At 44.3% G+C, this 25793-nt stretch overlaps 1 protein-coding gene across 1 annotated transcript in view; it reads right to left on the bottom strand.

Annotated features, from left to right (window-relative positions):
* Nucleotides 1-25793, bottom strand: part of PRIM2 (DNA primase subunit 2) — a 280515-nt gene that overhangs the window by 209787 nt on the left and 44935 nt on the right. Inside the window, 2 exon segments of the mRNA XM_033936564.1 lie at nucleotides 7829-7838; nucleotides 12718-12842. Coding sequence (XP_033792455.1) covers nucleotides 7829-7838; nucleotides 12718-12842 — 135 coding nt within the window.

The following is a 25793-nucleotide window of genomic DNA, read 5'->3' on the forward strand; positions in this document are numbered from 1 at the left end:
GATCGGCAACGGCAACTGCAAGCAGTCTCAGCCCAAAGCTTCCCCTCTGATGTGAACCACCGTCCTAGGCGGAAACAGGAAGTTATGTCAGAGGGGAAGCTTTGGGCTGAGCAATGCTTGCAGTTCCCGTACATTCGGATTCCAAAGCAGCGTTCGGATTCCGGGGCAAAATTTAATTTAAAAAATAGTTCTGATTTCCAAGTTGTTCAAGTTCTGGGGCATTCGGATTCCGAGGGACCACTGTATTACCAAAATATTGGTTCTAGCAATCCAGAATTTAGCTCCTATAAACTAATATGAATTGTAACAGGATTCATATTTTTTTAAAAAGCCTGCGAGAAAAACAAAGCATGAGCTCTGATAGGCCAGGCATCAGACATTAAAAGTTTTGAACTGCATCATACCATTTCCTATTTTCTTCTACATACACAGAAATTAATGCTTGAATAGTTGTAAATAAAATAGTGTCACTTAACATCTGTCATCTTTCAAAAATGTATTGTTTGTACAGCTTAAACCACTTTAAAATGTTCTGCTATATTAAAGCATATAGAAAGGGAAGAAATTAGCAAAGCAAACTTCTTTTGGCTATACAGTAGGTCACTAAAAAGAACAAGGGCTCCCTCTGCTGGACATGTAGGGGAATTTAATGTTTGAAAGCACAGCAAAGTTGTGTTCAAACCAAGAATTCATTAAAACTAATTCTATACAGTACACCATTAAGATATATTCTTTTGCAGAAACAAACATCCTAGACTGATTTATTCAAGTCATAACATACCTTGGATTTGTACTTTAAATTTAATTATATGCTTTTGAAAATCCAAGCTTAATGCAAGTTATATTTCAGGTGTTTTCTCTGACTCACAGTGTTAATGCAGGTTAAGACATAGTAAATAGGCACCACTGAGAACAGTGGCCATGTTTTAATTAATGTGCTTAATGCAACAAAATAATTCAGCAGAACATCCCTCACAAGCAGCTACAACATGGCATATATCAAATATGGGGACCGACGCTGAGCTCGGATCTTATTCTTCGCTCTTCCATGTGCACTAGGAGCGGAAATACTCCAGGCTTTCGTGTGCACTGCAACGGTCGACTTCTTGTAGTGTAAGATGGTAACAACTACATCATCCAAGTAGCCACTGCGCACTAGAGCTGTATGCTCTAGAGCCATGTCATAAGACCAAAGCATTCTGGATCCTGCAGGACTATTGGGCTCTGCATGAGGAGCCATGACAGTGAAGTTTGAACCCTGATCTAGCTGCAGATGAACCAGATCTGCATACCATGGGCATCTCAACCAATCAGGCACCACGAGAATCACCCGACCCTGGTGTGCCATGATCCTTCACAGGAATCATCCTATCATGGGACACAAATGAAAGTCATAGAGGAGGTCATGGCTGGGCCATGGTGTCCAGTCCTTTTGTTTCCTAATTTGCTTCTTCAGCTGAAGAACCAAGCCACATTCTTGTTGGCTGTGGTTGGTAGTACTGCCCAATTTCCGATTCAAATCAATTCGAATTGATTAGTTTGTTTTGTTTTTTTAAAAACTGGGATTTGGGCAAAAGGATTTCAGAGCTGAACTATAAGACAGTCCAAGGCCAATGAGCAGGGTGGGAGAGGCTCGTTCAAACAGAGATCCACGGCTGCGTAGGTGTGATGCTACATCCACCATCACCTTGGTGAAGGTCCGAGGCGCTAAACTAATCTGAATCTTGGATTTATAATACTGTGTCATCTCGCCAAAAGAAGCTCAACTCGGTTCACATAAAAATCAATAATCGAAGTGAAAGTACTTAGAGAGAAAATAACTTATTAATGAAGACCCTCATCCGACATCTTAGAGAAAAGATAACTAATTTTCCAAGAACAGTTGAAATAACAGTGTTTTCATAGATTTATGGAAAATCTGGAAGGAGCGTAATATTAAGAACATAAGAAAAGCCTGCACTGGATCAGACCTGGGGTTCATCCAGTCCGGTGATCCGCACACGAGGAGGCTCAGCCAGGCGTACCCTGGAGAATACCTTGATCACTCGTATCCCTCAATGTGTCCTGCAAGAAGATGTGCGTCCAATTTTTCCTTAAATCCTAAAATGGTGGTTTCCTCCACCACCTCTTCTGGGAGAGAGTTCCAGGCGTTCACCACTCACTGTGCGAAGCAGAACTTTCTGACATTTGTCCTGGCTGTGTTCCCTCTCAGCTTCAGTCCATGTCCTCTTGTCCGAGTCACATTTGACAATGTGAATAACACTGTTTCTTGCTCACCATCCTTTCCCCCTCCTTTTAAAGAAGGAAAGGACAGTTTAAAATTTCTGAAAGTTTCTTAAATCAGAAGATCTCTGATTATTCAATGATAGAGGAATCAAAGATGTAAATAGCCCATGTATGATTTTAAAAACCATAGAAGCATGTTCTGTTTCTATTAAACTGTACTCTAAGATAGACAATCAAATTTTCTCTTACCAAATATTAGCTTTGCTGCAATATTTTGGATTAGTTGTAACCCTTTTAGATTCCCCTTACTCAAGCCTATATAGATTGAATTACAGTAATCTAATTGTGCTAGAATAATAGCTTGCTGGTGAAACAGATGTCCAACTTTCCTTAATATTCGTAAGCTGAAAAACATTTCTTCAAAAGGTGATTAACCTGACATCGAAATGACTTTGAAGCCAAAATTATTCCCAGAACTCTACATGAAAATTCAATTTTTAAAGATTCTACAGGATTTCAAATTTACCTCTCTCTGTAACTCTTCAATTTTTTCTGCGCCTAATCATAATAATTTTGTCTTGGCTGCATTAAGCTTCATTTGAACAGAGGTAGCCCACATTTGAAATCTGGAATCCAAAAATTTATATTTAGATCAAAGTTGCTCAGTTTTAGATCTACTTCTTTTTTTTCTATGTCAAAACTGATGAATGATGTATTGGTAATTAATCCATTTGAACAAGTGATGACGTACAAGATCTGTGTATTTTCAGTTTTGTTTGCCAAAATATTTCAGTTTGCCAGCTGGATCTGGTATTATTGTTTCACTGCCAAGTTTCCAACCTACAGGGCAAACTTCTCTATGTTTGTCAGTGTACTGGAATGCCTGGACTAGACGGAGAGTTTCGTCTACAGGAAGGTCGTTCATTGTAATTTACCAAAGAACTCCTTTATCGTCAATAATGAAAAGGCCTCCAAGTGCATGCCCTTGATCTTCCAAGTATGCTCCATAATCTTTTGATCTACATCTAATAGAATAAAATATCGTCCGCATTTTCTGATCCAGGCCTATCTCAGAAAGTAAACAAAACAGTATATCATGATGAACTGCATCAAGAGCTGATGAAAGATCAAACTGCAGCAAGAGAGCATATCTATTTTGAGACAATAGACTATGAATCTTAGAGATCAGTGACAATAATAATGTTTCTATGCTGAAATTAGATTAAAAACCATGTTGGAATGGGAGAATAGAGAATAGTTCACACAGGGCATCTGCCACATAGGTCACTCCAGTGATCAAAAATGGAAGATCCCTATCTATGATAGTGTCAGGATTGTGATACACCTTGGAGTGACAGGCTCTGGTGACAAGGATGCCACTGCAGCCACTTTCAAACCAGAGGCTGTGCAGTCGAAAAGACATCTGAGCACAAATCTATTCTGCGGTCTTGGGCATCCTTCAACACCACACCACCTTCACTGGGGAGAGAGGTATGCTTAGTAACCAGTGCCACCAGAGCATTCACCTTTGAGAAAACAAAAGGTTTAGGCATAGCCTTGGCCATTTGCAGACCTCTCGCACCTCCCAGTGATCCGTAAGCCTCTTGATGATGTCTGGATGGTCTGGAAAACAGAAAGACTGTGGCTATGTAATACTCATAAGGGAGCACTGCACTGCCGAGGTCTGAGGAATCTCTAATTTTAACTCTTGGACGGATTCAGAGAGCATCACTGTTGGTCTGAACAGTCTCCACACAGTGGGGTCCTCCCCAAGATCCAGTGTCCCCCAGATCTGGGTCTTGCAGCTCTGTGGTTGCAGCATCACCACCCACTGCCAGAGAAAGCAAAGGCATAAAAACAGAATCCTAATCTTACGAATCATTCACAGGTGGACTGCCCCCTACTGCAAATGGCACTACTGCTGGGGACTTGCACTCTTGGGAAGAGAGACCCCAGCACCAACAGGGCCACAATACTAAATGGATTAATGGAACCCTTGTTAATCAAATAAGCCTGAAACATCATATTAATAAATTCAGAGGAAAATCGATCCCTATGGTCCTTATTTTGAGCTTTTGCAGGATTTTGGTGCCAAATCACAGCTGCGCTTCACTGAGGTTGCACTTGCGCTGCCCTTGGCTCAAATTTGGACTTTTTGGACGGTCCTTGGATAGACTTGGGACCAGAACCCCCTGAAGGAGCAGGAGGGTTGAAGAAGCTGCTACAGCCCCCCACCCCAAGCACCGCATGGCTCATGAACACAGATGCTACTCCAATAGCCATCTGCCACAAACAGAGCACGAATCCACAGTATCCTGCCCTGAGTCCATCCCACCAGTTCTGAATAAAAACGAGGCGTTTTGAGGCAGACAGAAACTTTTTATTTCAAATTGGGAAATCCAAGATGGAAACCACGGCAGCGATTTTAGAGCCAAAAATGGCCAGGAACGGCAAACCAAAAAATAAATAAATGGTGATTTTAGGATTTTTCAGGTGGGGGAACACAGGGGGACATGCAAAAACCTTGAAAACTCCACTTTTCAGACCTTTTCCAATACATCTCACAGGCTGTAACAGCCTATACTCACTGTGGTTTGTGGATCTGTGCTTCAGCCTTCCTCGGCTCTCTAACAGTAGCTGGATTAGAGAATCACTGCCTGACTACCTCTGCCCCTGCAGACGCGCACCAGGATGGGCAGAGGCGAGAAGACACCACCAAATCTCCTAAGGGCACCTAACAGCCTGCACTCTACCCCTGCTTAACAGTAGGTGAGACCACTTCAGGGGCAGTCCTGAGCTCCAAAGAAAACTATACAGCCTGGCTAACAGGTAACCACTGGAATTGGCCTGTCAGATACAGACCGGTCTGTGTGTTCTCAAAGTAGGCAGAACTGAAAAATGCTCAGAGCACCAGAAACCCTGAGAAAGGGACAAAATACTGTATATAATAACAACATGTGGAGAGCAGTACAAACACTCCTTCATGCATGCGTGCAGATGAGAAGAACTGTAGGTAGAGCTAAGGAGCCCAGTGAAGTACGGTAGAGGCAAAAGGAAAAGTCCGGAGTGGATTCCTTCTGCAGATGGCACACTGCCATATCTGCCATCTGTTTAGAATGCCTCACCTATTGCACTGGAAATACCCTTAGGGTAGAATTTGTTCATGGGAGCTATCAAGTACAACATGCTAATGGCAAGAGGGAAAAAAAAACACTGATTCTCATTACTAATGTAGGAAAGCAGGATAAGGCTACCCAAACCTTTAGAAAGGCAGTCAAAGCAGTAATGCTCTACCACAATCCAGTTAAGGAAGGAAAGAATTTGATTAAGAGTACTGATGCCTGCACAAATATGTTCCACTTAAATATTATTTTTGTCATACCCTTCCGCTGAAAAACTGTAAAGTAGGCTTTTCTAAGTTGAAACTTCCCATTAAAATAAGCTACACAAACTTTAACTTTCATCATACTTCATGAAGGCACTGTAAGACATCATTAAAAAAAGAAAATAAAAAAAAAAAAGAAAGGAAGCTGCTTTTCATTTTAATGGTGCTGTGCAATGTCCTCAGTTCCTGTTGCTTGAAGAGAGACACACCTGTGTTTTCCCATTCACTCTGATGAGCCTGTCATCCAAAATGTCACCATTTATTCCACTTCACTGAAGTGCTACTTAGGCACTTACTGTGCTCTTCCAGGCATGTCCATTTTGAAATCTATACATTTAAATGCTGTGTACATTTGAGATATTAACCCATTAGGTTTCAAAATGTATTATGAAGTACACAGACAACACAAGGATTCAGGTTGACAGTCCCAGCATTTGTTTTAGCAGTTCACCTAGACAGTGCTCAGTACAATTTAATTATGGGGCACAAGCCCTATATCTCATGCAATAAGGTGAAGCCAAAAGCACTTTAAGGCAGGGCTACTGTAACAGATAAGTTTTTAGTATAGTGAGTGTTATCAACCAATTTATCTCCCTGCACATGAAATTTTTAGAGCATTTAAAGATACACAGAGGTGTCAACATTTCAGAATGATTGGGGATGCCAAGCACAATACAAATTGCCCCACCCTGGACACTATGAAGGAGCCTGCTCAATATCAGAAGTGCCAGCACCAACTGGCACTCACATATGTTATGTCCCATATTTTTTGGGGATGGGGAGCAAAGCATAGTTACTCACCTGTATCAGGTGTTATCCGAGGACAATAGGCAGATAGTCTCACACATGGGCGACGTCATCCACAGAACCCAGCACGGACAGACCAAAAGTATACTGTCACTTTAAAAGTGTAAAACTGCCTATACCGCACATGCACAGGTGCCTTCCCATCCGACATGGGCAACATCATCCAGAGAACCCAGCACGGAAAGACAAAAAGTATACTGTCACTTTAAACGTTTAAGACTGCCTATACCGCAGACGAAAAGGTGCCTACCCATCCGACATCGGCTCGTGGGACTGTCAGTTCAGTAACAAAGCTAAGATTCGGAGAAACTGAAGGGAGATAGGTTCAAAACAAATGCAAGGAAGTTTTTTTTCACCCAAAGGGTCGTGGACACTTGGAATGCCCTACCGGAGGAAGTGATCAGGCAGAGTACGGTACAGGGATTCAAACAGGGATTGGACGGATTCCTGAGGGATAAAGGGATCGTGGGATACTGAGAGAGGTACTGGGATGTAACACAGGTATAGAAAGCTAACCAGGTAATAAGTATAGAAACCCAACAGGTCGTGCATGTGCAAGACCGGAGGGTTAGGACTACGATGGGAAGATAGGACTTCAATGAGAAACCAAGGTGGTAAGGGAGCCCCTTCTGGTGATTCAGACAGGTCATGACCTGTTTGGGCCGCCGCGGGAGCGGACTGCCGGGCAGGATGGACCTATGGTCTGACCCGGCGGAGGCACTGCTTATGTTCTTATGTTCTTATACCAACTAGGGGAGGAGGGAGGGTTGTGAGATAATCTGCCTAATGTCCTCAAATAACACCTGCTACAGGCATAACTATGCTTTATCCGAGGACAAGCTAGCAGTATATTCTCACATATGGGACTCCCTAGCAGCCAGGATCATGCCTCTGAGAAAAGGGTTACTGAGAGCTACCATGAGCTTGGCGAAATCAATAGGGTTGGAGGGAACTTTGCAGCCAAGTGGAGAATAAATTTTGTAGAACTGCAAACCAACTATTTCATCTGGAATGATTCTCCAAACAACAGTGGGATATGAAGGTATGAACTAAGGACCAAGTGACTGCTTTGTAGATATCCACAATAGGAGTGGAACACAGATGAGCTACTGACTGGTCTTCAAGCATAAGCCCAGCCTGAGTATATGGGCCAGCCTGAACATAAGGCCTTTCATGAACCTGGAAATTAAAGGATGTACAGACAATGGCTTTTTGTCACGTACAGTACGAAAAGCACTAACACTGCAGAGATGAACTCTGACTGAAGTAGTTTTTAGTCCAGAGTAAGAGGTGTAGTAGATGATAGCCTAGGATGGATGAGAGAGAATAGGTGATTGAATTCAGTGAAGAAGGCTTTCAGGCTTCAATGATGGCTGGTACCGGACCAAATAGTGCAGGAGAAGGAGCTACTCGCGCTGAGCTACTCGCAGCAGCCATTCAGGGAGCAGCTCAGGGCCAGGCAGGTAAACCGCTGGGTCACAAGAACTCGAGGCAGCCATTCAGGGAGGGGCTCAGCGCAGGGCAGGCACACAGAAAGCTCGCTCCTGCACAGTACACCACTGGACCACCAGGGATTAAAAAATGTACACAGGGGGGGGGGGGGCGAACAGAGGTAAAAAAAAAAAATTGTCAGAGTCAGCTGGGACAGGAGATGGGAGGGATCCCTCCTGCCTCAGCCCACTACTATAGACCACCAGGTCATATGGCAGGCTCGGTGGAAGCCTGCAGGACATTGGGAGAGAGGGGGGACAGGGTGTACAGCATGGCAGGGAGTGAGGGGGCTGGGTGCAGAGCCTGGCAGGGCACCCAAATATTACCCCCCCCCCCCCCCGGCTTATATTAGAGTCAACATTATTTCCTCCTTTTTTTTTGGGGGGGGGGGGAAGGGTACCTTGTCTTATATTCGGATCGTCTTATATTGAGTATTATTTGATAATGAAGCCATGCAACACTTTTTAAATTATAGAATAAAAATAATTAAATACATTAAAAAATTATGCCAACATAAAAATGTATTTTTTTGTAAATGTGCCAGGCACAGAAGGAGTGCATGAAAAGAAATTGGTTTATGTAATATTCTAGCAATCTATTCCTGGAAAGAACAGGTCATGGGGTCAGCTATGCCATTGTATTCTAATGATCAAAATAATGGCAGAAAGTACAAAATGTTTAAACTCTCGAGCTCTCCTGCCTCCTTTGGAGAGAAAATCAGGAAGTGCTAAGAGTGCTCTTCTCTCCCTGGATACAAAAGAATGCCATTATATTTTTGCTTATCTTTTATAAATAAACTCAGATAGCTACTTATTTGTAGCACAATCTTTGTGTACAATTTATTTTAAATAGCAGGCTGAGAACCCTCCCCCATTTTAGGAGAGGAACTCTCATCCTGGGAAACCCCTCTTGAACTCGTATCCAAAGGATTAGCTGCGTCTCTTGGAAAAAATGCAGCCAGAGACCAAGAAAATGTAGAAGAAAAATAAATGAAACAATTTTCCATTGTTTTCAAGTACATCTTGATAAGCTGCCTATACATGTTACATCTTATGAACGCCACAAAAAAAGCTCTCTGTATGATGCAAGTACTACAGCAAGCAACAGCTGTAAATTTGAGAGAATGAGATCATATAGACATGGCACACACAAACTATATTTATTTGGAGAAAAAGGGGCCCATGGTTACTATGAACTTTGTAAGTCTACGCACTTTGAAAATGCACCTCATTGTCTTCGATTAAAAAAAACAACTAGTTAATACAGTGTTCTCCCCAGAAATTTTTTCCAGCCGGGTGGCATGAAAAAGTAGCCGGGTAGGGTGGGATGTGGAAATTTGGTGGTGAGAAAAATTAACCCCCTCTTTTACTAATGTGCGCCAACATTTTTAGCAGGCGCAAACTCCCGCACTACACGGGAAAACTAACGCCAGCTCAATGCTGGTATTAGCGTCTAGCGCACGTGGTAATTCTGCACGCGCTAAGCACACGCTAAAACCATTTTCAAAAGGAGCCCTAAATGTGTACTATTTTTATTAGTTAATTATTATTATTTTCCAATGCTCAATATGACTTCCTGTTTTAAGGTTTGACACTTGTGCCAGAATATTTTTACTAAATTAAAAGGGAATAATTAGATATTTGCCCTCTTTCAAATGGTATAGAGGTTTAAAAAAAGGAAAGGCGTTAATGAAGTCATTAGGTTCAATCTAGCCATTTATTTCTGCATGAATTTAAACAACTAAAAAAATAAATAAATAAATAAATATAACTCATCCAGTCATACAAGAATGGCTCTACAGAAGGAGTGCCCACACTTTTTGGGCTTGAGAGCTACTTTTAAAATGACCAAGTCAAAATTATTTACCAACAATAAAATTTTAAAAAACACAAAGCACACTGTACACAGAGAAAATGGTAATTATCATTTATATTCCGCGGGTTTTCAAAGAGGTCAAGGCAGATGACTTTATGCAATGTCACCTCAGGAACAACTATACAAAAATAGACAAATATACCCCCTCCCTTTTTACTAAACCACAATAGTGGTTTTTAGCGCAGGGAGATGCGCTGAATGCCCTGTGCTGCTCTCGATGCTCATAGGCTCCCTGCGCTAAAAACTGCTATTGCGGTTTAGTAAAAGGGGGCCACAGTGCAAAATATAGACAGCAGATATAAATTCTCAAAATGGACACATTTTGATCACTAAATTGAAAATAAAATCATTTTTCCTACCTTTTTGTCTGGTGATTTCATGAGTCTCTGGTTGCACTTCCTTCTTTTGACTGTATATCCAATATTTCTTTCTTTCTGCCACTTCCCTTTTCTTTCTGTCTTTCTTTCTCTCTCCCCCTGACTGCCTGTTCTCTCTCCCCCTGCCCCCTCTTTATTTCTGCTTTTCTTTTCTCTCTCTCCCCCTGCCTGTCTTTCTTTCTCTCTCTCCCCCCCTGCCCCCCAAGCCATTGCACCGATTTCTCCACTTCCCCGATTATTTCCCTACCCCCTAAGCCACCACGCCAATTTCTCCCTGCTGCTTCCCTGAGCTAGGCCAGGCATGTATAAACACCGGACTCACAAGACTTCACCTCTGACATCGGAGAGAAAGTTCCAGGCCAGCCGGGCAGCGATTAGCTGGCCCAGAACTACCTCTCCGACGTCAGAATTGAAGTCGGAGATGAAGTCTTGTGAGTCTAGCACTTGTATGCACCTGGCCTAGCTCGGGGAGACAGGAAGAAAAAGATTGCAAAGGCAACGCAATCGACTCACGTTGCTTTGCGATCTACTGGTCGATCGCGATTGACCTTTTGGGCACCCCTGCTGTTATGGTATCCTGTCCTGACCTGAGGAAAGGGGTTTAGTCCCAAAAAACTGCCTTATTTCTATTTCCTATTTATAAACTTTAATTAATACAGTTACAATACTATTTGATTCTACGTAAAGCAACAACAAAAAAATTTTTCTACCTTTTGTCGTTTCTGCTTTATTCATCTTCTCTTCACTCTCTTCTTTCTATTCAGCGTTTGTCCTCGCTTCCTTCCATGCAACATCTGTCCTCTCTGTCCCTTCCACCCAGCCTCTGCCCTTTCTCTCTCTGTCCCTTCCGTCTACTGTCCACCCTCTCTGCCCTTTCCATCCAGTGTCCGCCCTTTCTCTGTTCCATATGGCATCTTCCCTCTTTCTATGTCCCTTCAATAAACTGTATATCCTGTGCCCTTTCTCTCCTTTGTACATGATTTATTTCAGCTTCACCCCCTCCCCTATGCTCTGGCATCTCTCTCTTCTCTTTTCCTTCCTTCCTTCCCACTCCACCCCATAGTCTGGCATCTCTATCTCCTTCCCTTCTTTCCCCCCATGCCCTGACATCTCCCTCCTCCCCCTCCCCCCATATGTGCTGACATCTCTTCCCCTCCTCCATGGTCTGGTAGCTCCTTTCCTTTCCCTCCCTCCCATAGTCTTGGTATCTCTTGTCTCTCCTCTCCCTTCCCTGGTCTTCCTTCCCTCCCCAATTGGGTGCTGTTGCAGCACTTTTCTTCCCCTCCCGAATTGTATGCTGCAGCAGAAGCACTTCTCTTCCCCTCCCCCTCCCCAATTGGGTGCAGCAGCAGCTTTTCCCTTCCCCCCCTTTGGGAGCACCAGCTTTTCTCGTCCCCCTCCCTCCAAAAAAAATTGGGTGCAGCAGCAGCAACATTTCTCTTCCCTTCCCCCCAAAATGGGTGCAGCAGCAGAATATTTCTCTTCCCCCTCCCCTCTTCGGTGCAGCAGCAGCATTTCTCTTCCCATCCCTCCCAGCTCACAAACCCGTCGGTAGAGTCACTAGGGAAGTTGTAAACCTCCCTCCATCGCTGACCTATCTTTCATAGATTAGCGACGGAGGGCAGCTTACAACTTGCTGCTTTTACTTGCTTCGGCCTTCCTCGTTGCTGGGTCCTGCCTACTTTCTGTTTCCGCGAAGGCAGGACCCGGCAGCGAGGAAGGCCCGAAGCAAGTAAAAGCAGCAAGTTGTAAGCTTCCCTCTGGGGCTCTATCGTGTGTGTGTGTGTGCATGCTTCCCTTCTCTTCCCTCCAAAACCAGAAGTTGTGTCCCATGGGGGGGGGGGGGGAGAGAAGAGAAGGGAAGCCGGCATGCACACGACAGAGCCCGGAGGGAAGCTTACAACTTGCTGCTTTTACTTGCTTCGGGCCTTCCTCGCTGCCAGGTCCTGCCTTCGCGGAAACAAAGTAGGCAGGACCAGACAACGAGGAAGGCCCGAAGCAAGTAAAAGCATGCTGCCAAAAAAAAAAGGCAGGCGTCAAACAAAATTTTCGGTGGAGAGTCAGCCCGGGAAGGAGCATCGGCGGCAGTAGAAGGATTCGCTGGGCGGTCATCTAAATTAGCTGGGCGGTACGCCCGCTAAAAGGCTCTGGAGAGAACACTGTAATGTATTTGCTCTGAAATACCAAGCTAACTCAGTGTTGATTACCATTTGCTGTTTCTTTTATTCCTACTAGCACCTTTTGTCAACAGGAAGACAGCACCATAATACAGTCAGTGAGGCTTTACTGTCAGAAATCCATACAAGATAATACAGTGTGTGATAATTCCTGTCTTGTTCACATTGCTACCCATTTCATTGCCAGTAGAGAATGCAAGGTTCAGTGCAGGCCTTAAAGATAAAGGGGATAAGGGGGGAAAGGGGGAAAACGGTTAAAAGAAAACATGGAGAAGAGATGGTAAAAAGGCTGAGTACCTTGTAAGTCCCCAACCTACAGATTAAAGATCCTTTTTTCAAAGCAAGACAACAGTCTAAGAATATAGAAAAGTAAAGAGACTTACAGCTTCATATGTCAAATTATGATATGCAAGAAATTTCTGGACACTCTCATTACTCAGCTCACTGAAGCGAAACCTAAAGAGATCCATTTCCTGCTGAATAAACCAGCGCCTGAGATCTTCACTGGAAAAAAGAAACACATATTATGAAGAACTGTATATAGTAATTTACACTGCTGCCAGTTCTTCAAATGAACATAAAACTATATAAAGCTTTTTCCATGTGTACCTGTTTTACATGCGGAAACGGATTCTAAACAAATTGTTTATCTGTATTTCAGCTTTTGATATAATGTCCTTCATGGCTAAAGCAGAAATGTTTACAATATATTCTAATCTATGCTAAAAGCCCACTTTTTTGAGATTGCATTTAACTCTTAACTCCCACTTGCTTGTAAAGCACCCATGTCTGTTTTATAATTTCCTCTTTGAGCAACTCCTTCACCACCTACTTGTCCCATTTGTCTATTTTAATTAGACTGTAAGCTCTATTGAGCAGGGACTGTCTCTTGAATGACTGTACAGCGTTGCGTACATCTAGTAGCACTATAGAAATGATAAATAGTACTAATATAAAAAGGTAAAGGCCTTAAACATGAAAAAAGAATACAGACTAGACTGTGGGCTACCACTTCCCACCTAACTACCAGCAGCTAATAAAGGTCAAAAACCTATGACAAAATAAGTGGGCACTTTCCAAGCAATGACAACATGGAATTGTGTTCCATTGCAGAAGGGATAATACATAAAATGCTGACTTACATGTGAAGTCTGAACGTACACAAGATGCCTATAAAATGGATTAATGAGAGAAAGCCAACATGGATTTAGACAAGGGAAATCTTGCCTCACCAATTTACTGCATTTCTTTGAAGGGGTGATGAACATGTAGTTAAAAGGTTAATATTGTGTATTTCAAATATTGGATTTGTGTATTTCAAATATTGGATTTTCAAAAGGCATTTGACAAAGTACCTCATGGAAGATTTCTGAGGAAATAAGAAAGTCATGGGAAAGGAGGTAATGTCCTATTATAGATTAAGAACTGGTTGAAAGACAGAAAACAGAGAGTAGGTTTAAATGGTCAATATTCTCAATGGAGAAGGGTAAATAGTTGGGTTCTCTAGGGGTCTGTGCTGGGACTGCATATTTATCAATGATCTAGAGTAGTGTTGCTCGATTCATCAATTCACTTCATCGAATCGATTTGAATCGATTTGTTTTCTTAAAAAATTGACTCACCAATTTAGTGAATCTTGAGTCTCTTGAAATACATCCAGGTCCAGTAGCAGCAGCGGTGGCAGTCAGTGAACAAGCTACTCCAGGCCTGCCCCGCCAGGGCCTTCCCTCTAAAGCATCACTGATGACATGGCAGAGGAAAGCCCTGGTGGGAAGACTGTGAGCAGCCTGTTCACTGCTGCTGCTGCTGCTTTAGGAGGCCCAAATGTTGAGGTCTCACAGTGAGGGAGTGTTGCACAGGGGGATAGGAGGGACAAAAAGCTGCACATAGGGGGGCGGAAGAATTGTTGGACATGGGGTGAAGGAAAGGAAGGGAGAGATGAAACAAAAAGGTAGAAATCCTACATATGTTAGAGGGGAGGGAGACACGGACATAGAGAGGAGAGGGAGGGAGAGAGAGAAAGTAAGCAAATTTATCTTAAGATCAGTGTACTAAGAGACATAAAAGGAATAATATCATTAAATAATCTTATAAGCAAACAGAACCCAAGATTTTGAAGGCAAGACTACTACTTTATCTATAGCACTGCTAGACTTATGCAACACTGTACATCAAACATGTAAGAGACAATCCATGCTCAGTCATGACCCATCATTGGGCGAGATGGATTCAATAGGAATTTTAGAATCAGTCCTCCATTTTTTGATACTTTTTCGATAGTTTTTGTATGGTTTTTTGATTTTGTTGCGTGTTCTTGGGGGGTCTGGCTGGCAGGGTTTGTGTGGGGGTCGTTCAGGTTGTTTGTGTTGAGTTTGATTTACTCACTTTTGATTGGTTGATTTGTTTGATTTCAGCACACCTGGGGTGCTCAATGATGGTGTGTGGGTGGAGGCTTACCGCCTTGACCCAGAGGTGAAGTGTCAGAGCTGCGCTCCTATCACTGAGGGTTCACACTGAGAGCACCCTATAACATAATATAATGTATTACATATAATTATATATCGTCCATTATATATATTTCCCCATTTTGGTTTGTAAGGTGTGAGCCAATTTTGGTGTCCTGAGCGTCCCTCACACAAACCTTGATGTGACTCGGTTGCCTTTTTGTTTTCACTCCATTCTTTGAAAGCATACTAACTCGAAATACCTAGTGGATGTTGACTTGGGCTTAACTTTGACCCGATGCAGCTTTGACAACATTGATAGGGCTATGCTTTGGGGATCTGGAAGATGAGCAGTACTTTTACTTTTCTTTCTCTTTTCTTTTTATTGTTGGAGTTCCTTTTCAACATGTGTCTCTATTTTTATAGTATACTTTATATTATATCTACTTTGATTGTTTTCCCTATCAAATAATGTATCTGGTATATATATATATCAGATTCTTTTATTCCTCCCCCCCATCTTATAGCCTGTTCTCATTTCATTTCTACAAGGTTCAGTTCTTCTCATACTTGAAACATAATGAAAGTTCTTATCTGAGTATAGTGGAAGGAGTGCCTAGCTGGCAGGTCATATTCTTCTTGTAGAGAAGAGAAAGAAAACCCGTCTCCCCTCCCATATTTGACCCAAATGCGGGTAAAGGGAAATAACCCTATTGCATTGTAAGTGGCATTTGTAAAGAATTTAGAGTTTTGAGATTTTGTTTGTACCGCTATTGCCAAAATCACTTAAAACACATTTAAAATAAGTACAAAAGCGAAAAATTATCTTTAAAAAGTATTCATATTTATAAATTTGGCAATACAAAAGAGAGGTTTTTGATCGATGAAAGACAATGGAACCACCTAGAACTTTCGGGTATGGCGGTATATAAAAATAAATTATTATTATTATTTTGAGTGGTGGTGCGGTGAGCATGAACTTGCTGCAAGGCAGGTAGAATTACCTTCTTTTTGTTGAAGTCTTTGGAAATGTGTGGTGGTCTTCCTACATAAATTTATTGCTGTAATTGTAGTTTTTATTTAAATTTTATGCTGTATATTATGGGCTCCTTTTACTAAGGTGCGCTAGCATTTTTAGTGCACGCTGAAGATTAGCACGCAAAAACCCCGCGCTACACGGAAATTACTAACACAAGCTATATGGAGGCGTTAGCCTCTAGTGCACGCGACATTGTAGCGCACGCTAAAACCGCTAGCGCACCTTAATAAAGGAGCCCTATGTTTATTCTATATTGTTTTTATCTCTTTATTGTAGACTGCAGTAATACTTTGTGTGGGAAACAGTATATCAAGCAAATATATAAAGCTTCTCAAATTTCTGCAGTGTTTACATTACATTACATTAGTGATTTCTATTCTGCCTGTGCCTTGCGGTTCTAAGCGGATTACAATTAGAAGAGATCTGGACATTACCGAGAGAATTACATAACAACGATACAAGTATATAGCACAGTTACTTACCGTAACAGGTGTTATCCAGGGACAGCAGGCAGATATTCTTGACTGATGGGTGACGGCACCGACGGAGCCCCGGTACGGACACTTTTAGAGTGATTGCACTCTAAGAACTTAGAAAGTTCTAGAGGCCGCACCGCGCATGCGCGAGTGCCTTCCCACCCGACACAGGCGCGCGGTCCCCAGTTATGATAAGCCAGCTAAGAAGCCAACCCGGGGAGGTGGGTGGGACGCAAGAATATCTGCCTGCTGTCCCTGGATAACACCTGTTACGGTAAGTAACTGTGCTTTATCCCAGGACAAGCAGGCAGCATATTCTTGACTGATGGGTGACCTCCAAGCTAATAAAAAGCGGGATGGAGGGAAGGTTGGCCATTAGGAAAACAAATTTTGCAAAATAGATTGGCCAAAGTGACCATCCCGTCTGGAAAATGCATCCAGACAATAATGTGATGTAAAAGTATGAACTGAGGACCAAGTGGCAGCCTTGCAGATTTCCTCAATAGGCGTAGAACGGAGGAAAGCTACAGATGTTGCCATAGCTCTAACTCTATGGGCCGTGACAGAACCTTCCAGTGTCAGTCCGGACTGAGCAGAGCAGAAAGAAATGCATGCTGCCAACCAATTTGACAGCGTACGTTTAGAAACAGGATGACCCAATTTATTAGGATCAAAGGACAAAAAGAGTTGGGGCGATGATCTGTGGGGCTTAGTACGATCCAAATAGTAAGCTAAAGCCCGCTTACAGTCCAAAGTATGAAGGGCTTGTTCTCCAGAATGAGAGTGAGGTTTCGGGAAGAAGACAGGCAGAACAATAGATTGGTTGAGATGGAATTCAGAAACAACCTTAGGGAGAAACTTTGGATGTGTACGCAGAACCACCTTATCATGATGAAAGACCGTGAAAGGTGGATCAGAAACTAGTGCATGGAGCTCACTGACCCTCCTGGCAGAGGTAAGAGCAATAAGGAAAAGTACCTTCCAAGTGAGAAACTTGAAAGTGGCAGTCGCCAAAGGTTCAAATGGAGGCTTCATCAAAGCGGAGAGAACCACATTAAGATCCCAGATCACAGGAGGTGCTTTAAGAGGTGGTTTAACATTGAAAAGACCTCGCATGAATCTGGAGATCAGGGGATGAGCTGTAAGGAGTTTCCCATGGACTGGCTGATGAAAAGCAGCAATAGCACTGAGATGGACTCTGATGGAGGTAGATTTGAGGCCAGAGTCAGACAAAGAAAGCAGATAATCCAACAATGTCTCCACTGGAAGGGACGTGGGATCATGATTATGAAGAAGACACCAAGAAGAAAACCTAGTCCACTTCTGATGGTAACATTGCAGAGTGGCTGGTTTCCTGGAGGCATCTAGAATGGAACGAACGGGCTGAGACAAAAGAGTATCACGAGAAGTCAGCCCGAGAGATACCAAGCTGTCAGGTGCAGAGACTGGAGGTTGGGATGTAGAAGGGTCTCTTGATGCTGTGTAAGCAGAGAAGGAAACAGTGGAAGAAGAAAAGGTTCCCTGGAACTGAGTTGAAGCAGAAGGGAGAACCAATGTTGCCTGGGCCACCTCGGAGCAATCAGAATCATGGTGGCTCGTTCCCTCTTGAGCTTGAACAAGGTTCTCAACATGAGAGGCAGAGGAGGGAAAGCGTACAGGAACAGGTTGGACCAATCCAGTAGAAATGCATCCGCTGCTAGACGGAGAGGAGTATAGAGTCTGGAGCAGAATTGGGGCAGTTGGTGATTGTGAGGAGCTGCAAAGAGGTCCACTTGAGGAGTGCCCCATTGATCGAAGATGGACTGTAGGGTTGAAGGATCGAGAGTCCATTCGTGAGGTTGGAGAATTCTGCTGAGCTTGTCCGCTAATGAATTCTGCTCTCCTTGGATGTAGATTGCCTTCAGGAATAGGCTGCGAGCTGTGGCCCAAGTCCAGATTTTCTGGGATTCCTGACATAAAAGGCGAGAGCCTGTTCCACCCTGTTTGTTGATATAGTACATCGCAACCTGATTGTCTGTGCACAGCAGGAGGACTTGAGGAAAGAGAAGGTGTTGGAAGGCTTTGAGGGCGTAAAACATCGCTCTGAGTTCCAGGAAATTGATGTGATGCTTCTTTTCCTGGGCTGTCCAAAGGCCTTGAGTTTGGAATTCGTTCAAATGAGCTCCCCAGGCATAAGGGGAGGCGTCGGTGGTGATGACAAGTTGATGAGGAGGTAGATGGAGCAGAAGACCTCTGGAGAGATTTGAGGATATCAACCACTATTGAAGAGACTGACGAAGAGACGATGTCACAGATATGTGACGTGAGCAAGGATCCGTCGCTTGGGACCACTGTGTAGCGAGGGTCCATTGAGGAGTGCGCAGGTGAAGACGTGCTAAGGGAGTTACATGAACTGTGGAAGCCATGTGACCTAAGAGTATCATCATCTGTTTGGCAGAGATGGAACTTTGAAGAAGTACCTGCTGACAGAGAAATTGGATAGTCTGAAGACGGTTGGTCGGCAGAAATGCTCTCATGAGGACTGTGTCTAGCACCGCTCCAATGAATTGGAGTCTCTGAGTGGGGATGAGATGAGATTTGGGTAGATTGATCTCGAACCCCAGAAGTTGAAGAAACATGATGGTTTGGTTGGTGGCCAGGAGAACAGCCTGATATGAATCGGCCTTGATTAACCAGTCGTCCAGGTAAGGAAAGACCTGAAGGTGGTGAGAGCGTAGAAAAGCAGCCACCATAATCAGACATTTGGTGAACACTCTTGGAGAAGAGGCAAGACCGAAGGGGAGCACCTTGTATTGGTAATGACAGCGATTGATCATGAAGCGGAGGTATTGTCTGGAGGTCGGATTGACCGGTATGTGAGTGTATGCCTCTTTGAGATCGAGGGAGCATAGCCATTCGTTTTGATTGAGAAGAGGATAAAGCGTGGCCAAAGATAGCATCTTGAATTTTTCTTTGACCAAGCATTTGTTGAGATTGCGAAGATCTAGAATTGGTCTGAGATCTCCTGTCTTTTTGGGAACTAGAAAGTAACGGGAGTAGAATCCCTGCCCCTTTTGTTCTGGAGGAACTTCCTCTATAGCGTTCAGAAGGAGGAGGGATTGAACCTCCTGAAGGAGGGAAGACTGAGGAAAGTTCAAAGCAGACTCTTTTGGTAGACTTGGGACCGGGAGGTTCTGAAAGTTGAGAGAGTAGCCGTGGTGGATGATGTTGAGGACCCATTGGTCCGAAGTGATAACTTCCCACCGGCTTAGGAAAAAAGAAAGACAACCTCCTATAGGTTGAGGTAGAAGGGAAGATGGTTGGACGCTGGCTATGCCCTGGAGAAGTAAGTCAAAAGAGCTGCGTGGATTTTTGTTGAGGAGGCGGCTTGACAGGCTGCTGCTGCTGTGGTCTAGGTGTCTACCGTTGTTGCTGACGTTGCCGCCTAGGTTGTTGTGGAGCTGACTGTAAAGGGCGAGCCACATAACGGCGTTGATAGGCCGATTGCTGTCTGAAAGGCCGTGCTGGTGGAGGTTTCTTCTTAGTCTTGAGGAGAGTATCCCAGCGTGTTTCATGGGCGGAGAGCTTTTGGGTGGTTGAGTCCATAGATTCTCCAAACAGCTCATCGCCCAAGCACGGTGCATTAGCCAACCGGTCTTGATGGTTGACATCAAGCTCGGATACCCTCAGCCAGGCAAGGCGGCGCATGGCCACAGACATAGCTGTTGCTCTGGAGGTAAGTTCAAAGGTATCATAAATAGATCTTACCATAAATTTTCTCAACTGGAAAAGTGAAGAGGAACATTGGTGAAAAGCCAGTCGTTTTCGCTCCGGAAGGTACTGTTCAAAAGAAGCCATGGTGGTAAGGAGATGTTTTAAATAGAAAGAAAAATGAAAAGCATAATTGCCAGATCTATTAGCGAGCATCGCATTCTGGTATAAACGCTTACCAAATTTGTCCATGGCTTTACCTTCTCTGCCAGGAGGGACAGAAGCATAAACACTAGCTCCTGAAGACTTTTTAAGTGTAGATTCCACAAGAAGAGACTCATGTGGAAGCTAGGGCTTGTCGAACCCTGGAATAGGGATGACTTTGTACAGAGAGTCCAATTTGCGGGGAGCTCCCGGGATAGTAAGAGGAGTCTCTAAATTCTTGTAAAAAGTTTCCCTCAGGATATCATGAAGAGGGAGTTTCAAAAATTCCTTTGGAGGCTGGTCAAAGTCAAGGGCGTCAAGAAAGGCTTTAGACTTTTTAGACTCAGCCTCCAAAGGAATGGAAAGAGATTCACACATGTCTTTTAAAAAGGAAGAAAAAAACAAAGAATCATGTTTGGAGGATGGGTCAGGAATAACAGGATCATCCTCATCCGAAGAACACTCACCTTCTGATAGAAAAGGCTCTTCGGAATCACCCCACAGATCAGGGTCCCTAACATGGGAACTACGGTCCCGAGACTCAGGGGTGGATGGTTCCAAGTGTCTGGACTTGCGAATTGACTTACCCGACCTCATCGATGCGGTACCGGGAGAAGTTACCGGTCGCATCGGTGCCGAAGTCTGTACCGACTGGTGGTGGGCTGTCGGCTCCGGTGCGAGGACTGGCATCGACACCGATGAGGCCGAGTGCACCGGTACCGAAACAGTGGATGCAGACAATACAGGCTGTTCCACTGTCGGTACCGGCGGCTCAGTGCGGACCGGCACCGGGAGATTCGGAGTCAAGATAGCTGGAAGGAGTTGTTGTAACTGCTCCTTAAGCTGTACTAGGAGGATGGCCACTATGCGATCATCTAATGAAGGCACCGGTACCACCTTTTTCTTTTGCAGTACCTGCGGTGCCGCTCTATACCCCGGAGATGAGGAGCCCGATGTCGAGGGACTCACCTCAATAGGGGCGGAGCGCTTCCGCTGGCGCCTCACGGTCGGCAGGACTGGACTCGCTGCAATCGAGACCAGAGGACGCTCCAGCGGGGGAGGCTTCTTAGCCGGCTTACCTGGGTGTTGCGACGCCGGCACGGTGTCACGCAGTGTCGATGAGGTGGGTGCCGATTGTACAGGAGCCGATACCGGTGTCGATGTCGCGGGATCGGACATATCGGTACCGAAAAGTAATCGCTGTTGAATTTCGCGATTTTTTAATGTCCTTTTTTTCAATGTGGCACAGCGGGTGCAGGTGGAAGTCTGATGCTCCAGACCCAGGCACTGTAGGCACCAGTTGTGCGGGTCCGTAAGGGAGATAGGCCGTGCACACCGCTGGCACTTCTTGAACCCTGGCTGAGGGGGCATGAAAGGAAAAACGGCTTCCGCCAAATCGAAGGCCGAGGCCTCGATGGTGGCAGAAGGCCCCGCCGGGGAAAAACCAATGTGAAGAAAAAATAAAAGTTTTTTTTTTTTTTTTTTACAAAAATAAAAGAAAAGAATAAGGGCAATAGAGCCCAAGGGGTTTAAGCGAGCGGGAAGGCGAAAAGAAAAATTTTCAACGGCCGTTGAAAAACGCGTCTTCTTAGCTCCGCGGAAACTAAGAAACTGGGGACCGCGCGCCTGTGTCGGGCAGGAAGGCACTTGCGCATGCGCGGTGCAGCCTCTAGAACTTTCTAAGTTCTTAGAGTGCAATCACTCTAAAAGTGTCCGTACCGGGGCTCCGTCGGTGCCGTTACCCATCAGTCAAGAATATGCTGCCTGCTTGTCCTGGGATAATACATGTTATGGTAGAGAATTACAAATTAGAGGATATATGGAATTTTTCCTATAGAATTACATAGCAAGATTCAGTAATTACCGGATACAGTGGAGAATAACAATATATTCGGGTAACAGAAGAAAGTTACCTTACTTTGAAGGGATAGGTTTATTGGATACCGATGGTAGATGCTTATTTGGGAATCTAATATTTTTGGTAGGTGTGGTTCGAGGAGTTGACTGAGGTGTTCAATTAGGGTCTGGCTTTAAACTCCTTGAATTAGCTTTTTCTTATTTCTGGTGTAAAGGTTTGAGATGTGTCCCTGGGAGCACATTTGGATATCATGGGTTTCTATTTTGGCTTGATGGACCCAATACTGTCCCAGTATGGCAATTCTTATGTTCTTAAAGGGACATGGGGGGTCAGGCAATAAAGACCTATCTATTTCATGAATTTGTTACTAATATTTCCTAAATAGTGTAACACTAGTTTTTAATTTGTTTCACCATAATTACTTATGTAAACCACTGTGAACTTCATGGAGGTATTGACGGTGTACAAATACAAATTGTTTTGATGGAGAAAGGTGACTGCAGAGAAATAACAACATACGAAGGTCATACAAAACAAATGCATGTTTCATGTTATGAATTCTTTGCTTATCAAGACCGAAGGTTTATTCTTGTTCTGCAATCACATATATACAGTGGAACCTTGGTTTGCGAGCATAATTCGTTCCGGAAACATGCTTGTAAACCAAAGTGCTCGTATATTAAAGCAACTTTTCCCATAGGAATGAATGGAAACACGGGCGATTCGTTTCACATCCCAAAAAGACCCCCGACCCCTGAGGCCACTGGCGCGCTTCCACCCTACCCCCGGGAACCAGCTTCACCCACCCCCGTAAACCGGCTTCGCCCCCGAGAGGGGGGGGGGCGATGCCGGTTCTCAGAGGTGGGGGCTAGCATATTGAGTCAACGCTTGGTTTGCGAGACAAGATTTGCGAGAATGTTTTGCTCATCTTGCAAAACACTCGCAAACCGAGGTTTGACTGTTCACTGGTATTAATATGGACCAACCCTGCCACCAAGTGGCCAAAAAATTATGTGCCTCTATCAGTTCTAAAGCTAGTCTGTGAATACAAACAGTTTTATTTATTTGCAGCATTTGATATAATAGCATTTACTTTTCATGTCATGGGTCCATAAACAGCATGGAAAAGTTACATGTTTGAACTTATATAACTTTAATTTTTATATTTTTCACTTGTTATATTATAAATTGTTTTGATTATTTTTTTTATTATAAACTGTTTGCCATAAAATAATTCATTAAAACCTTCATCTTCCCCCGGTTATCTATTCAGCTATCTTCTTTTTATCTTAGCTTTTAATACTAATGGTAATTAAGTTTATCTCCTGGAATGTCCATGGTATCACATCTCCTGTTAAACGCCAAAAAATTCTTAGTGCATTGAATCGACAAAAGGCGGATATAGCATTTTTGCAGGAGACCCACCTCTCTTCTGCGGAACATGACAATGAAGCCGACGGCACAGTGCGCAACAGCCGCTAAGAAAGCAAATAGAATGCTAGGCATAATCAAGAAGGGTATTACAACAAGGACAAAAGAAGTTATCTTGCCATTGTATCGGGCGATGGTGCGCCCGCATCTGGAATACTGCGTCCAATATTGGTCTCCGTACCTTAGGAAGGATATGGCGTTACTCGAGAGGGTTCAGAGGAGAGCGACACGCTTGATAAAAGGGATGGAAAACCTCTCATACGCTGAGAGATTGGAGAAACTGGGTCTCTTTTCCCTGGAGAAGAGGAGACTTAGAGGGGATATGATAGAGACTTATAAGATCATGAAGGGCATAGAGAGAGTAGAGAAGGACAGATTCTTCAAACTTTCGAAAAATAAAAGAACAAGAGGACACTTGGAAAAGTTGAAAGGGGACAGATTTAAAACGAATGCTAGGAAGTTCTTCTTTACCCAACGAGTGGTGGACACCTGGAATGCGCTTCCAGAGGGAGTAATAGGGCAGAGTACAGTACAGGGGTTTAAGAAAGGATTGGACAATTTCCTGCTGGAAAAGGGGATAGAGGGGTATAAATAGAGGATTACTGCACAGGTCCTGGACCTGTTGGGCCGCCGCGTGAGCGGACTGCTGGGCATGATGGACCTCAGGTCTGACCCAGCAGAGGCATTGCTTATGTTCTTATGTTCTGCCGGTGGTGGGTTGGCGAGATCTTGGAGTCTTCGGGTCTGCACCGGAGGGCGGGGGTGGTCATTTTATGTCGTAAGGGTCTGCATTTGACTACCCATAAGGTATGGTCTGACCCGCAGGGGCGTTATCTGGTAGCTAAAGTGACACTTAATAGGCAGGATTTGCTCTTGTGTAATATATATGCTCCTAACACTTGGGATGGGTCCTTTATGCGTTCCCTCACCAGACTCCTTCATCAGGACCTTCCAGTGGTGTTGGGAGGGGATTTTAATCAAGCTTTTGATCCCACTATTGACAAATCTAATCCCCTTCCTCACGACAGGTATGCCCCGAATAGAGGCCTTCCCTTATTTGCCTCTTCTATGTCTTTGATTGATGTGTGGCGGGTGTTACATCCTGGAGACCGCGACTACACTCATACATCTAGTGCCCATGCAACGCAGTCCCGTATTGATTATTGGTTGCTCACGGACTCCCTGTTTTCGCAGGTGAGCTCGGCGGAGATTGGAGGATATGATGTTTCGGATCATGCTATGATTGTTCTTATTCTAGAGTTTCCTGGAGATGCCCCTGGGGGCTTTCATTGGCGGTTTCCTCTCTCGCTCTATTCTGATCAGGAGTTTCATGCTTTCTTGGTGGATAAATGGAAGGACTATGCTTTTCATAATGCGTCTCATAGAGGTGACTCATTTCTTTACTGGGAGGCGGCTAAAGTGGTGTTGCGGGGTGAGATCATTGCTTACTCTAGCCGGAAGAAAAAACGGCGCGACCGTCAGGTGCTCCGGTTGGAGCGCCAGGTTCAGGATGATCGTCGCCGCTATGGGGCTCATCCCACCGGAATCAATAGAGCGTTATTATTGGCTTCGCAGTTGTCGTTGCGGGAACTATTACATGATCGGGCTATGAAATCTTTGGCATACTATAAATTTCAACTGTATTTGCATGCTAATAAGAGCGGTAAGCTTTTGGCGAATTTAATTCGACGTGCTAAGGGGTTTTCCCCAATTCTCCATCTCCGCCGGGCAGATGGTGGTCTGGTCCACAAGGATGAGGATATGGCGGCGGTGTTTCACCATTATTTCCAGGAGTTGTATGCTGCTCCACCGGTTTCTTCGATGGCGGGTGATCTTTACTTGGATCAGGTCTCTCATCCGGTGGTGACAGACGCTCAGAATGCGCGATTGCAGGCTCCTTTTACAGTTGAAGAGCTATCGCTGGTTCTTGGTAGTTCTCCGCTGCAAAAGGCGGCGGGGCCCGATGGCTTTCGCAGTGAATTCTATAGACTTCTACTTGCGGACGTGGCCCCAGTTCTGGTTGATGTGTTTAACACTGCGGTACGCGATGGGGCTCTCCCGCCTTCTCTTCAGGTTGCTCAAATTGTGGTTTTGCTCAAGCCCGGTAAGGACCCATTAAGGGCCTCCTCATATCGCCCCATATCCTTGTTGAATGCTGAAGCTAAATTCTTTGCTAAATTGTTGGCCAACCGGTTGGCGGGTATTTTGCCCTCACTGGTGGCGGATCCTCAAGTAGGGTTCGTCAAAGGTCGGTCGTCCACTCGCAATTTACTAACTATACTGGCTTCTTTGGAGTGGGTGGAGCGGGAGAGG

Source organism: Geotrypetes seraphini, chromosome 3, assembly GCF_902459505.1.
Source record: "Geotrypetes seraphini chromosome 3, aGeoSer1.1, whole genome shotgun sequence".
Classification (NCBI taxonomy): domain Eukaryota; kingdom Metazoa; phylum Chordata; class Amphibia; order Gymnophiona; family Dermophiidae; genus Geotrypetes; species Geotrypetes seraphini.